The sequence below is a fragment of the Schizosaccharomyces octosporus genome (assembly GCF_000150505.1).
Source record: "Schizosaccharomyces octosporus yFS286 unplaced genomic scaffold supercont6.3, whole genome shotgun sequence".
Taxonomy (NCBI): domain Eukaryota; kingdom Fungi; phylum Ascomycota; class Schizosaccharomycetes; order Schizosaccharomycetales; family Schizosaccharomycetaceae; genus Schizosaccharomyces; species Schizosaccharomyces octosporus.
Genome location: NW_013185621.1, coordinates 2,375,726 through 2,389,749, shown reverse-complemented (window position 1 = coordinate 2,389,749; position 14,024 = coordinate 2,375,726). Strand labels below are relative to the sequence as shown.

Below are 14,024 nucleotides of genomic sequence, written 5' to 3'. Positions count from 1 at the left end.
AAGATATTTGAAAAAAAAAAAAAATAGAATTAGAATTAGAATTAGAATTAGTAGAATTAGTAGAAATAGAAATAGACATTTGAAACCCGTGATTAGAAAAATAAATGGCCTGTCTGGGTCCTGTTTCTCGTCAAACCAGTATGGGTAATTATTCCACTTGAGTAAAAGTACTTGGAAAACTGCCTTGTTTAGGAACACCATCAGCATCTACATAAGTACCAAATAACCAACCGTCTTCATATTGGGTTAAGACGTCAATTACTTGACCTGGATCAAATTCCAAGTCATCCGTAAAGCTACTACGGAAGGGAAAGACAGCGACAACTCTGTAGAGAGATTGAATAGCCATGATATGAAACCAGAAAAAGGTAAAGTAAAGTAAAGTAAATAAAAAAAAGAAACAAGAAAACAAAAAACTAGTATTAATAAAAGAAAAATGATACGAAAAAAAAAAGCAATTAAAACACCCACAAGAAGAGAGCACAAGGATTTGTTTACACTTTCTAATTGAATGCAAGAGATTGCAAAACTGGTAAACGAGGATCACCAGGTTTCAGCTGAAGAACAGAGAGAAGCGGTTAGCTTCTTATAAATAGACTTCCGTTTACTACCGCTTGTCTAAATACACGCAAGAAGCGAATGAACGGAAAAATCTCGAAGGCAATACAACAGCCTTATATACAAGACCTAGAGCATTCATGACTCGTAATAACTAATCCGACTGGTCTGTATCTCCACTTGAAACTCGATATTTGACGATACAATAAATTTCATCTTGTCAACTTTTTGAGACCCCTGAAGTAACAAGACCGGCTTTTGATGAAAATTTTTTTTTAAAAAAAGAATATCAAGAGTATTTCAGTTTTTTTTTTTTTGAGAAAACAACAAAAGAATTCTTTTAAAATTCAATTGAAATTGAAAAAGTCTTTCGTTGAACCCGACAATAGAAGAAAAGTCGGATTTGAAAGGAAAAGTATTGAACGAAAATAAGTGTGAGACTATAGTCGACGAAAAACCCGTATGTAAATAAAATAAAGACAAAATAAAAAATAAGAGAAATTAGTGAAAGAGATAAAAAAACAAAAGTAAATCCTTTTGTTTCTCTCCTTCCTTCTCCTTCTCTCACTCTACCTTTTGTTCACTCATGTCGAAAAAAAAACCAATAGACGAGATCGGCTAGTCTCTGCTTATCGTACTAACGAAATCATGATATCATTTTATCGCTTCTTGTATGGCGACTGTTATATACCGAATCAAAGGGGTGAAAAAATAAAAAGAAAAAAAAGGAAAAGTGACAAATGGATGAATCGAGAATTCATTCCCTTTGATATCGTTGAATTATTGAAAGAACCGGAGATTCAATGAGTGGAAAAAACCAGGAGAACTAAGGTTCAAACAGAATCTGTCACGCTATCTTTTGTATAGGACCAACAAAGTCATCATCATTCAAAATATGACTCAAAACGGAAACCAAAATCAGGGAGCCGTATTTAAAGAACTCTCAAATGAACGGAAACCAACGGATCAAAACTGGGTTCTATTACTTTGGCAATTTGAAAGGATGGTAGTCTAAAGTTCTTGAGGAGAATTTGTTTATGATGACTGCTTGCAAATTTGTTTTCAAATCATTTGACCTTTATATAGACTTTAACGTAGTATTCTTCCAACAAGTCCCGGGTAGCTCAATCGGTTTAGAGCGTCTGACTCTTATGAAGGTCATCAGAAGGTTGCGAGTTCGAGTCTCGCCTTGGGAGTTCCTTTTTTTTGCTGTTCCTCTACTTCAATTTTAGTAGTCTTTTGTTGAAGAATGGAGCATTGTATGAAAACTTGCTGTTTCTTTACTTTATTTTATGCTGCATGCTGTTTGTAAAGAAAAGCAAGGAAACTGGGATGCCTTGGTATAAAACAAAACTTGGTCAGTCGCTTGATTATACAAGGAAGAAATACAATAGAATCAAACACAAACATGTCTATTTTGACTGGACTTAAAAAGATAGAATGGTCCTTTTTCCCATCCTACTTTTCAGATTACCCTTGGCTCTCATAACCAATTTCACCTAACTCATTTCACATCGCAAAGTCTTTGTTGCTTTCTAAATAGCTTTACAATAACTGGTATACCAACCAAGCTCTTGTAGCTCAGTGGTAGAGCGCCTGTCTCGTAAACAGGAGGTCCAGTGTTCGAGTCACTGCTGGAGCAAAAATAATTCAGTTTTTTTCAATCATCCACCATTTTTTTTAACGTATCCCGATGCGGCTCATTACTAAATAAACAAATGTACAATAAAAAGATTGGCAAGAAAAAAAATGAAAAAAAAAAGTGTGGGTATTTCGTTCTTAGCAAAGTGATTTATGTGTTCTTTTATTCTTTTAGGTATTTTTGTATACTCTGTATACTGTCCTTGAATACCAAAGGTCAGTAACCGTTAATTGAAACAAACAGATGCTTGAAAAATAGACCCTTCTTATTTCTTATGAATTAATCCCATAAAATCATTCAATCTATATTCTATTCTATACAAATCCACTTTTTCATTTTAAATATCCCGAAAAGTCGTAATTTACGGATTCAATATGCCTGGGACAATAATTGTTGATCAACAGGAATTCTTGTTTGACAGCATCAGTAAACAAATACACATTGTCCAATGCTAACAGTCTTTGATTTTTCCAAAACTAAATTGTTAACCACGTAGATATTCTTGAAAGTTGCATTTGTAGTTTGCTTTCCAAATCAAGTAGTTTCCGTTTGTCAATTGGAAATTCAACTTTTGCTAGAAAACAAAAACGATAGATTCACATCTGCAAAAGATTAGAAGTATTAATTCTGATTTTCTTGATAATATGTACACTAATTACAAAATCTTTACACCGGCCAAAACTGTCAACCTGCTTGGCTGAATAAGTTGCTTCTTGAAACGATAAAAATTTACATCCTCTCTTGAGCCTGTGGATGTGATATCTCTTATAATAGCTTAGAAAAACATTTTATACATTTTGATTCAGTAAAATTCTTTGTACAGTATTGTTGATCATCATAAGGACGGATTCTTTTTCCAAGTTTCAAAGATTCTACCAATTGACAACACGCTGAAAATTTCTTAATGTATAATTGAAAATTAACCATTCACACTTCTTTTTCTGTCATTTTTAGCCCCATTTTCTTCCAGACTTGGTTTGCCAACACGTAAACTGAGAGGTGCGACTCACCAGAAAAATTTGCCAAAAACCAAACACCTCACCCATAGCCAAAATGTCGACGACTAGTTGCCGAATGTACGAGAACCGCTTCCCTGAAGTGGACGAACTTGTTGTAGTCAATGGTAAGTTGAAAATCAGTGATTTTTGCTCTCTTAACTGTATATTTTGCCAGTTAGCTAACTTGTAATCGTTAGTCCGTCAAATCCAAGAGATGGGTGCTTATGTCAAACTACTTGAATACGATAACATTGAAGGAATGGTTTTACTTTCTGAACTTTCTAGGCGTCGTATTCGTTCCGTTCAAAAACACATCCGTGTTGGCCGTAATGAAGTCGTCGTTGTTTTGCGTGTCGACAAAGAAAAGGGTATGTAAAAAGTAGATATAAAATCTTTATGCCATACTAATTGTCAATTTCAGGTTATATCGACTTGTCCAAGCGTCGTGTCAGTCCTGAAGATGTCATCAAGTGCGAAGAACGCTTCAACAAGTCCAAGGCTGTCCACTCTATCATGCGCCATATTGCAGAAAAGCACAACGTTCCCTTAGAAACCATGTATACCTCTATCGGTTGGCCCTTGTATCGCAGATATGGCCATGCTTACGACGCTTTCAAATTGGCCATCTCGAACGCTGAACACGTATTCGAAGGTTTGGAAGCTCCTAAGCCTGGAATCATCGATGACTTGTTGGGTCAAATCTCTCGTCGTTTAACTCCTCAACCCATCAAGATTCGTGCTGACGTCGAAGTCACTTGCTTTGGCTACGACGGTATTAACGCCATCAAGGCTGCTTTGAAATCTGCTGAAGATCTTCGTACCGAGGAAGTTCCTATCAAAGTCAAGCTCGTTGCTCCTCCATTGTACGTTCTCTTGACCAATGCTTTAGACAAGTCTCTTGGTTTAAAGAAGTTGGAAGAGGCTATTGTCAACATAGAAAAGGTTATATCCGCCGCCAATGGTACTTGTATCGTTAAGATGAAGCCCAAGGCTGTTAGTGAGACTGATGAACTTGAGCTTGCTGATCTCATGAAAAAATTCGAAAAGGAGAATGCTGAAATTTCCGGTGACGAAGAGGATGATCAAAGTGGTTCTGAGTAAATCCTGGAACCAATATAATAAAAGTTGTATCTCTTCCCATATACCACGCGTTGTGAGTCCTTCTTTTTTGGGCAAACCGGTTGTATTGTTCTCTTATTCTTCTTTTTTTGTTCAAATTTGGAGATTTCATCTAGGGTGTAAATAATCTACCAACGTTAAAATAGCAATGAAATGTATTGGCATTGATGTGCAGATAGAATTGAAAGGTTTTTGCTTTCTCTCGGATGAAACCGTGTAATGGAGGATGTTTTTACAAACTCAGAATTTTCCAATTATAAATAATAGAAATTATTATTATTATTAATACATGAATGATTATCTACTATAAACAATTTGTACGAAAACTTATATATAGCTCTACAATCGCTAAAATTCCTGATTTGAATTAAAGCAAGGGAATGAAACGGCAAGTTTTTGTTTAATTACCCATTTTTTCACGGCATGCTTCGCAATACCAAGTACCCTCTGGCGGCGCCTTTAATCCAACGCATTCCATGTGGAACCATTCTCGTTCGCAATCTTCATTATCGCAAGCAACCATTTGCCCATAAGATCCTTGTTGGCAGAAGCAATACTTCTCATTATCCTCTTCTTCCTGATCCTCTTCTTCTTCAGACACGACTTCACTATACGCAGCAGCTCCGGCTTTGACACCGGGGGCTTTAGAAATTGTACCTGAAGCCTTTTGTGACCGGCCAGCGCCAGCGCTAGCACCATCCACCATGCCCTGCTGGACTCCTCCATTCTGTGAAGCAGTTCGGCCAAAAACCGAACTTTGCCGCCGTCCAGTACCATTCCGAGCTTGAGCAGGCACTTGGCGAGCACTAACACCAACAGGAGAATTTAAAGAAGCTGAAGAAAAATTTAGGTCGTTCGCTTGACTCAATAATTCTGCCGGAGTAAAACCAGGACCCAATTTCATGAGCTTATCATCCAAGCGTTTGATATGTCTCATCAAAACAACTCGTGCGCGCTCCGCAAGCTGAACCTTTTCACTCTGTATAATAATGGACTTTTCATATTTTTCTCTTATAGAGCTGTAGAGAGATTCTTCCTTGGGATGGGGAACATGAGAACCCAGGGATTTGACATGTGATTGAATTTGTTGATCTGCTGCTTGAATTTGCTTTCCTAAATCATGAAGTGCCATTTCCTTAACGCTTATCTCATCGAATGTGTGCTTTGTCTCATCAGGAAGATTATCCAAGGACTGCAGATAATCTGTTAGAACGTAAACAGCTTCGTCAGCCATTGTGAATCAATTTTATGAGAACTGAGAATGCGTGGTATTCCAATAATTAAACCCAGTTTATAATGTTCTCAATGAATACTCTGTCTTGATCATAAAATCAAAACTTTATGAGTCCGCAAATAAATAGCAAACAAAACCAAGTATGCCCACAAATTGCAAGTGCAAGAATCACCAAGGCAATATTGTTTTCGGTAGAAAGACAAGATAAGTTATTCAGCGATCTCTTTTATTTTTCAAACGGAATAAAAAGGAGGCGACTTATTGTAATTTGGCAAAAGGCTACAGTCCTTTGCTAGACTTGCAACAAGAGCAAAAAGACAGACGGACACGAATTAAGAAAAAAAGTTTAATTAACTGATAGAATTGCTGACCTGGAATCCGCCTTACAGGCCTTTCTTTCTTTTTTCCCAAATTTTTTTGGTGGTTACTTTGGCCACTGTTTAGAACTACGCTACATACAAACAAACAAAAATCGTCGACGAAACGTACTAGTAAAAGAAAAACGCAAAGGAAAGATATTTTAGTCTTTCAATCCTCTTACCCTTCTACTTTTGCTTCACAAATAAAAAAAAACTTTCTCTAGTTTTTATTCCTAAAAATTCATTCAACGTATTTGAACGAGAATGCTAAAGTAGAATACCATAGACGGAAACTCCCTTTAAATTATTTATCACAGAGTAGCCAGCATTTCTGTAAACAAGATGGCTGTCAACTGCACATTTGAACTTGTTTACAAAGAAGCATGAAAATGTGCTATATTTTATGGTTTTTCTAATTATATTTTATTTACGAGTTGCTTTATGTGAATACTAGAAGATATTTGGCTTAAGCTTTTATTCGCGTGTTTTTACTCTGTTATCGTTTGTCAATTGAGATTATAAATAGGTATTTATAAGCGTTGTAACGACTTTCTACCTAAGTTTTCAATTATCAATAGAACTGAAAAGCGCAAAATCATTCGAGCAGTTAAAATTTTCTCTGTTTATTATCCTGTGTATTTTAGCAAGGTGACATTAATACAATTCGAATTTGTTAATTTCAATCTCGTACACCAAGTTTGACTCGTTGTCTTTGTCTTAAATAATTGCGCTGGTTTATTTATTTTTTCCTTTCTTTTTTTGAACTGTTCGTTGAAGCAAGAGAATAAAAAATGACCGTGGAAGAGACAGATACTTCGTTTAATGATGTCGAATATGGCTCTTTCTTTAGCTTTCGCCCACAAAAGCGAAGAGTCACGTATCACCTAGATAATAAGGTTGGAAATTATCATTATGGTGACAAGCATCCTATGAAACCACATCGTATCACGATTGCTAACCATCTTGTGATGGGATACGGGTTGCATGACAAAATGAATGTCTATAGTCCTAGAAAAGCAACCTTTAACGAAATGGCTAGCTTTCATCGAGAAGACTATTTAGATTTTTTACAAAAAATCACTCCTGACGATGCGGAAACCTATGCCGACACATTTCAAAAATTCAACATTGGCGCTGACTGTCCAATCTTTGACGGAGTATATGAATTTTCCCAAAGGTCCGCGGGTGCTAGTTTAGATGCTTCAAGAAAACTAACCCAAGGACAAACCGACATTGCCATTAATTGGAGCGGCGGACTCCATCATGCCAAAAGAGCAGAAGCTAGTGGATTTTGCTATGTTAATGACATTGTTTTGGCTATTCTCAATATGCTACGATATTTTCCTCGTGTTCTTTATATTGATATTGATATTCATCACGGGGATGGTGTTCAACAAGCTTTTTATGAATCTGATCGTGTACTAACCGTCTCTTTTCACAAATACAACGGTGATTTCTTTCCTGCAACTGGAAATTTTGATGAAAATGGGATTAAAGGCGGAAAGTACTTTGCGATGAATGTGCCATTAGACGATGGAATTGGAGATGATCAGTACACAAGCTTGTATAAGTCTATCATTGAGCCAACGATCAACACATTTCAGCCATCAGCTATTGTTCTTCAGTGTGGAGCGGACTCCTTGGGTTATGATAGATTAGGTGTTTTCAACCTGAGTATTCGTGCTCATGGAGAATGTGTGAAATTTACAAAGTCCTTTAATATTCCCATGCTTGTTGTAGGCGGTGGTGGATATACCCTTCGTAATGTCGCTAGGGCTTGGTGCTATGAAACCTCTATCTGCGTGGACGAACCGGTTCCTTCACAGTTACCGAAAGATACTTCTTACTATGAATTTTTCTCTCCTGATTACACGTTACACCCAAAATTAATAACGAAAATTGAGAACAAAAATTCACCTAAAATGTTGGAGGATCTTAGGATACGCGCGTTGGAACAACTACGATATTTGGGTAGTGCTCCAAGCGTTCAGTTACAACAAATTCCTCCAGACTTAACTGGTCATTTGGACGAAGAAGATGACCGCCTTAATGATGAGTTTCTTGATAAAGTGTTAGATGTTCGGGTTCATGGATAGACGCATATAACAACGGTTGCTCTTATGATTAAATGACATGCTTCTATATTCTTTTAGTAAACACATACATCTAGTTAATGTTTCTTGGTTTTTACATTAACTTCAATGTAAATAGTCCCTTAAACCTGCATAAACGCAAAATGTAATACCAAAATTAAATCTATACAGACAAACTGCCAGAATTATCTAATCTTCTCTATCTAAACGAACAGCAGAACCCGCTTGAATTAAGTCCAAGTTCACTTTTGGTCCCATCAATTGACGAATATCAGAAATACCATACTTGATCATTGTAGGACGTTCTAATGAAAGACCAAAACCAAGACAACGAACATCCTTAGGAAGACCCATAGGTTCTAACATCTCAGGTCTGAACATACCACTATTTCCGACTTCGACCCATTTACCGAGCTTTTCGTGATAGGAGAAAATTTCCAAAGAAGGTTCAGTATAGGGATTGTAAGCGGGCTTGAAACGTAAGTTTCGGACATTCATTTTAGCAAAGAACACTTCCATGAAACCAATCAAATCTCCCAGGGTGAGATTCCTATCGCAGATGACACCTTCCACTTGGTGGAATTCAGCCAAGTGAGTAGCATCGACAGTTTCATTACGGAAAACTCGATCAATTGAGAAATACTTTGCAGGACGGAAACCGTTTTTAGCAAGCTTGTACAACATATTGCCTGAAACAGCTGTAGTATGAGTACGAAGGATAAGCTTGCGAGTTTCTTCTTCAGACCATGGGGCACGATAACCAATACCTCTTGTTTCACCTCCATTCTCGTGGGTGCTCTTAACACGGGCGACATAGTCAAGATCAGGCAACTTATTAGTAAAAGCAGGCTTCTTTAAAAAGAAAGTATCTTGAACATCACGAGCAGAATGTTGTTGAGGAACAAATAAAGCATCAAAGTTCCAGAAACCACTGTCAACATAATTGTTGGTAGGCATTTCTTCGAAACCCAATTCAAAGAAAAATTTGCGGAATTCTTCACGGACCTTCATCAAAGGATGAAGACAACCACCAGCAGGAGGAATACCCTCAGCAGCAAAGTTGTAGTCTTTAAACTTGGCGTTCTCCCAAGAACGAGAAGTAATCATATCAGCGGTCAAATCGGTATTTAACTTTTCAATGGTAAGAGAGAAATTTGGACCTTTCTTCAAAGAAAAATACATCAATTTGTTGCGCTCAACTAATTTACGTTTTTTCAAGTCGTTGAGAGCCTTTGTATCTTTGTGAGTGCCATGTTCTTTAATCTCGGCCAACAACTTAGGAGTTCCATCCTCGATAGAATCAGTCTAATATGAGATAATTAGTAAAAGTTAAGAAATTAAATGTTTTCTTACGTTTTTAATTAATTTGTCTCCATCTTTCTTGATCCATCCAAGCTTGAAAGCTCTACCTTGACCAAGACCGGCCGTGTTACCCAATTTGTCCTAACAAACAATTAGCTTAAACATTTTCCTCGAAAACACTTTTATTTTATAATAGTCGGGAGGTAAGAGAACACGGTGTTCTTTCTCTTAACTTGAGAAGCCAGAGAGGCCAATGATCAGATATAACATGCAATTAAAGCTAGTTATTGATCTCTAAATTTAAAATTGAACTTTTCTCTCCATCCCTGGTTCAATAACATACCTTCAACTCACCAATGCTAAGACCGCTCATGGAAGCACAGATTTCATTGAAAACTTTAGCTTCATGAGATCCATTTTTTAAAATTTCTTCACCTTCAGTTGTTAAGGTGTATACTTCGATATCGTGACGCTCAAATTCAACCATGCTTCTTGCTGCTAAAGACAAAATTGCCGACTGAGCATCTTGGACAGTAAGTTTTTTCCCTTCAAACTCTAGATGACTAGTATTTGCAATTTCATTTTGCTCGTCAAGCTTTTTAAGTAGAAGAACTTGAAGTGCTTCGACTTTTGACATCCTGTTGGTCTCGTGGTGTTGGCAGTTGGTAAATTCCTAACATGCAGAATACCTTAGCAAGAAGTTCCAAACGCTTTCCTTGCTGATAAAATAGTACCGTATAACTTACTTTATAAATTTGATGATATGCAGTTTTATTCTTAGAACTTGACATTCTGAGGAAATTTTTTTCTCTTCCATTGTAATTAGGTACAACTACCGAATATTGGAAAGTAATTATTTAAGCTTCTTAACATTTACAAATATTCATATTCTCATTTATCAACACAATTTTCGTCCTTTCTCATCCTTGCCGATGAGAACTGGCTGACCTTACACTTAATTTTTCTACTTCACCTACTTTCCTAGATATAACCCAAACATTAATTAATATCATTAGAATGGAATACTCAGCTTGACAAGACGGAGCCATGCTTTAACTATCCAGCTAAGTTCAAACAAACCAAAAACAAACCACTTTCTTTTGGGATTGTTACTGTACATATAAAGAGCGAAAAGAGCAAAATTTTCGTCAACTGCCACGGGCCATGCTAATTATAGCCTTGACTCAGAATAAGTATTTTATTTATTCGAAAATTGTGTTTTCTGGACAGTAAATTCAGCATCCTCAATTGATCGTAAAATATTTTTGAAGCATTTAGCCGTAGAAAAAGCAAGGTCAGTCAACGGAGGAATTGTAGGGTCCGAAGGCTGCTCTTGGTTTTCGTAATCACTTAACAGCATGCAACATTTTCGTAATTCTTGTAAAGACACATGAATGATTCCAAAAGCGTTACGGTCTCTCATCAACTCCAAAGGAGCAGAAACGTCAAATAAAGTATCCCGGATAATGCTGGTTAAAACGTGAATGAGTTGCTGCACTTCGTAAGTTGCTCTGCCATCACTAATGGCATTCAAGAGATGTTGATTTACTTCGTTATAACGCCTTGTTTTATCGCCAAGTATTGTCTTGGCAGCTGAAAGGGATTTTAAATCGTCTACCGGATGCAGAGAAGTTCTTGCATAAGAAGCAGAAGACTTGCCTGAATCCAAGAGACCATGCTTTTTTACAATCTCCGACAAAGTAATGCTAATGGAGCAAGCAGAGGCATCAATATGACTTATAGGGAATGCACCATTAGAACTAGCAACTCGCACCTGCTGCATCAGATTATTGGTGAAAGTGCATAAATCATCTATACTACTGCCTAAGCCAAGTAACTCTTTCGTAAGAACCGCCTCCCGAAGACCGGAAACGATAGCCTCAAGCGTTAAGGCAATATCTTTAGCCGTTAACATCCACTGTGAAGGACTATCTTTTCTTAAAGACGACATAAATACGTTCATCTCTACAAAATAGCGAACGTACAACTGCTCGTCTACAATACCATTGGGAGATACCAATTCACGAACCGTTTTCATAGGAATAGTGTTCATTGTGAATAATCGTACATCATCGTCAATTTTAGAAGCTTTAGCATTTATAGCGACTCGCTTCCAACGTTCAGTTTCATCTTTTTGGGCCTCAAAAGATTTTTCTAATTCATTTATGTGATGTACCTTTGTCGTTTCTGATAATATGAGCCCTTGCATCATTTTCAAGCTTTTCTCAAATTCACCATCAACACCAGCAGGAGAAGTGCTTCTTGTTAATTGACTTTCTTTCAGTTTTTCGTTCAAAGTCGTGATTTGTAAGGATGCTTCATGAAGCTTCTCTTCCATATTGAACATTCTACTTTTATGATGAACAGCTTCAGAATTAAGCTTTGCCTTTAAAGACTCAATCTCAGATTTCGAGACATCCAAAAGAGAATTTGATTTCGCGAGATTATTCTCCAACATCTCAATCTTAGCTAAATACTTGGTTGTGGAATCTTCGGCTACACGATGAGGAGGGCTTTTTGGAGCGGCATCCGGCACCATTGGCAAAGCATGGGACGAGGAAGACGGTGCTTCACGACTTGCAATTTTTGAGTTGACCACGTTTGGCGAACTTGTAGTTCTACGTTCACTGGGATGCAAAGAAGATGAGGAAGAACCTTCGGCTTTTACACCATGGGTTGCTGAGGGATTTCTCTGAGAAGCCACCTGAGGATGTGAATTCGTCCGACTAGGCTGGGCCAAAGAAGTAGGGGTATCAACTTCTTTAAGTGCATTACCATAACGAGCCTGCACTTCAAAGTATACGTCCATACATAAATCTCGAAGTCTGGATGGAGCCAAACTAGCCAATTTTTGGCGGGCATGGTTTCGTTTGGGGTGATACGATTCCACAGGAGGTAAAAACGGAACTACATAGTTATTAGTGTTTCTGTTCATCAGAGAATTTAAAAATTCATTACCTTTCGGATCATTATTAATCCTTCTTTGTAATTCGTCTGCAACATCCGTTAAGAGCTCACTGAATTGCACATGAGACAAGCGTTGAAGCTTTTCACGGGGTCTTGCATTTGCATTGCGAAGAGCAGGTTCTAAAATTGTTAATACTTATGTTTTCTATTATTTCTTTTATATGAAAGACCAATGAGACTTACCCTTGAAAAATTCAGGTTCCAGGTATTTTGCAAGAAAACGATATTGACGAATTATGATATTTTGCATCCTACAGCACTGTTGAAAAGAGACAATGGAGAGTTTGCGAATGATATATGAAAGTAATGAGCAACCAAATCTCCCTTTAACCTTGAATTATCCTGATAGAGCTGAAGTGATGAAAGAGAAGGAAGTAAAGGTCAACACTGGGCTTTCAACCCAAAAAAAGAGTGACTGAACAATTTCGTAAACGGTAAAAATAATGTAAGGGATTGGTACACGACAGGTTCAAGGTTTTCAAACAGTGACTAATTCGGCAGAAAGAGCTTTCCAAATAGATAGCAGCATGCATGAAAAGGACGAAGGTTGTAATAAGAATCCCTTACATAGCAGAATACACTACCGAAATCCAGCATACTGAGGTTGAAGGTGTTTCAACGAGGCGACACGATGCAGAGGTCATGGATACCAAACTTTAAGGAGAAGCTCATTAAAAGAAATGTATCGTGTAAAGAGCAGGAAGATTTGGGTGTTTGGCTTGCCATTGAGCCATGATATCGGTAAATTCGTCCTCAAAAGAGTCTTTTGCATCTGTCAACTGCTGCACGAGGTCGAGAATGGCCTTGCCTCCAACGCTTGCTTCTTCGTGGTTGTCTTTAATATCGACATTTATTAAGTAGACAGGCCGACTCTTTGATTCGCCTCGACGGTACAGGTCTTCACAAATAGCATCAAAACAGCGTTCTTCACAGGTAATTACCACGTCGTATATAAACTCTTGGTCTTGCCAGCGGTTAGGAGAACGCTTGATATGTCGATTCCTGTCTAACATCTTCAGGAGTCCATTAGCCGTATACAAACGAGAGTCTTGCGATTCTAGTTCTTTGTATATACTATCGTAAGGATACCCAAACGGGTAAATATTGGGCTTGTCGATACTTGGACCAGGAAGACGTACTGCACTTCCTGTACCAAACGAATCCACCTGGTATCCAGCATTTCTGTACCATTGAATATTAGCATAGATTCTGAAGCAAACCAAAAACTTCAAGAGAAACGTACTTGAGTAGATTGTGCGCCTCCATACTGCGGTTTTGATTCGAAGCACATATGACACTGATATCAAGTTTCGTATTAGGAGCCATCGTTTCGCATCAATTATCAACAGTATCCTATTCTGTTCTTTTCGTATCCTATCCTGTACCACGAAAGGGGCGAATACTGGGTAAATTGCTTAGTTTTTCGAGGTTTATTTACACAGCACTCAGTGTTCCTTCAATGTCGAAACGCGCTGCTTTCCACAATCCTTTTTTCTAAGTAACGCACCATCTTCCTACTCAGTAAACATTTAACGAACTTCAAAAACTATGAAGGATCGTGACTGTTTTTGATGTTATACTGCTATATAAACAGCGTTCTCTCTATTACATTTACTAATGCGATATGATGACTTTTGGCATTTGTCCAAAGGATACGCGCTCAGTAATTGAGTAAGTACCACTGTAGACAAAACCCAAGCTACCTTTTATTTTTGTCTGATCGTATTTTCTTAGATATTATATGTTTTGTCT

The 14,024-nt window shown here is 37.5% G+C and overlaps 7 protein-coding genes and 2 non-coding genes across 9 annotated transcripts; 4 read left to right on the top strand and 5 right to left on the bottom strand.

Moving 5' to 3' along the window:
- Positions 1–148: 148 nt before the first annotated feature.
- SOCG_01618 (uncharacterized protein) lies at positions 149–349 on the bottom strand (the record flags this gene model as incomplete). Its single annotated transcript, XM_013164571.1, has 1 exon — positions 149–349. One exon carries the CDS (start codon positions 347–349, stop codon positions 149–151), a length of 201 nt encoding a protein of 66 aa, XP_013020025.1.
- Positions 350–1,671: 1,322 nt separating this feature from the next.
- On the top strand, positions 1,672–1,754 carry SOCG_16422. The gene has a single exon. It is a non-coding gene; the product is annotated as a tRNA-Lys (tRNA).
- A 374-nt stretch (positions 1,755–2,128) lies between these two features.
- SOCG_16421 lies at positions 2,129–2,200 on the top strand. The gene has a single exon. It is a non-coding gene; the product is annotated as a tRNA-Thr (tRNA).
- Positions 2,201–3,186: 986 nt separating this feature from the next.
- SOCG_01617 (translation initiation factor eIF2 alpha subunit) lies at positions 3,187–4,571 on the top strand. Its single transcript, XM_013164570.1, has 3 exons — positions 3,187–3,323; positions 3,396–3,566; positions 3,620–4,571. Exons 1-3 carry the CDS (start codon positions 3,254–3,256, stop codon positions 4,297–4,299), a joined length of 921 nt encoding a protein of 306 aa, XP_013020024.1. The 5' UTR covers positions 3,187–3,253; the 3' UTR covers positions 4,300–4,571.
- On the bottom strand, positions 4,568–6,174 carry SOCG_01616 (ING family Png1). Its single transcript, XM_013164569.1, has one exon. The coding sequence runs from the start codon at positions 5,549–5,551 to the stop codon at positions 4,718–4,720; it is 834 nt and encodes a 277-aa protein (XP_013020023.1). The 5' UTR covers positions 5,552–6,174; the 3' UTR covers positions 4,568–4,717.
- A 17-nt stretch (positions 6,175–6,191) lies between these two features.
- Positions 6,192–8,037, top strand: SOCG_01615 (histone deacetylase Hos2). Its single transcript, XM_013164568.1, has one exon. It carries the CDS (start codon positions 6,702–6,704, stop codon positions 8,004–8,006), a length of 1,305 nt encoding a protein of 434 aa, XP_013020022.1. The 5' UTR covers positions 6,192–6,701; the 3' UTR covers positions 8,007–8,037.
- A 155-nt stretch (positions 8,038–8,192) lies between these two features.
- On the bottom strand, positions 8,193–9,942 carry SOCG_01614 (cytoplasmic phenylalanine-tRNA ligase alpha subunit Frs2; the record flags this gene model as incomplete). Its single annotated transcript, XM_013164567.1, has 3 exons — positions 8,193–9,308; positions 9,357–9,446; positions 9,649–9,942. 3 exons carry the CDS (start codon positions 9,940–9,942, stop codon positions 8,193–8,195), a joined length of 1,500 nt encoding a protein of 499 aa, XP_013020021.1.
- A 561-nt stretch (positions 9,943–10,503) lies between these two features.
- On the bottom strand, positions 10,504–12,522 carry SOCG_01613 (GTPase activating protein; the record flags this gene model as incomplete). Its single annotated transcript, XM_013164566.1, has 3 exons — positions 10,504–12,212; positions 12,264–12,392; positions 12,456–12,522. 3 exons carry the CDS (start codon positions 12,520–12,522, stop codon positions 10,504–10,506), a joined length of 1,905 nt encoding a protein of 634 aa, XP_013020020.1.
- Positions 12,523–12,943: 421 nt separating this feature from the next.
- On the bottom strand, positions 12,944–13,598 carry SOCG_01612 (phosphoric ester hydrolase Ssu72; the record flags this gene model as incomplete). Its single annotated transcript, XM_013164565.1, has 2 exons — positions 12,944–13,454; positions 13,516–13,598. The coding sequence occupies 2 exons, from the start codon at positions 13,596–13,598 to the stop codon at positions 12,944–12,946; spliced, it is 594 nt and encodes a 197-aa protein (XP_013020019.1).
- Positions 13,599–14,024: the final 426 nt, after the last annotated feature.

Bases quoted from the DNA above. Each gene is read 5' to 3' on its own strand.
- SOCG_01617 (XM_013164570.1), top strand. From the start codon at position 3,254: ATGTCGACGACTAGTTGCCGAATGTACGAGAACCGCTTCCCTGAAGTG. The intron at 3,324-3,395 runs GTAAGTTGAAAA...TGTAATCGTTAG, and splicing joins CGAACTTGTTGTAGTCAATG to TCCGTCAAATCCAAGAGATG. The intron at 3,567-3,619 runs GTATGTAAAAAG...TGTCAATTTCAG, and splicing joins GCGTGTCGACAAAGAAAAGG to GTTATATCGACTTGTCCAAG.
- SOCG_01616 (XM_013164569.1), bottom strand. From the start codon at position 5,551: ATGGCTGACGAAGCTGTTTACGTTCTAACAGATTATCTGCAGTCCTTG.
- SOCG_01615 (XM_013164568.1), top strand. From the start codon at position 6,702: ATGACCGTGGAAGAGACAGATACTTCGTTTAATGATGTCGAATATGGC.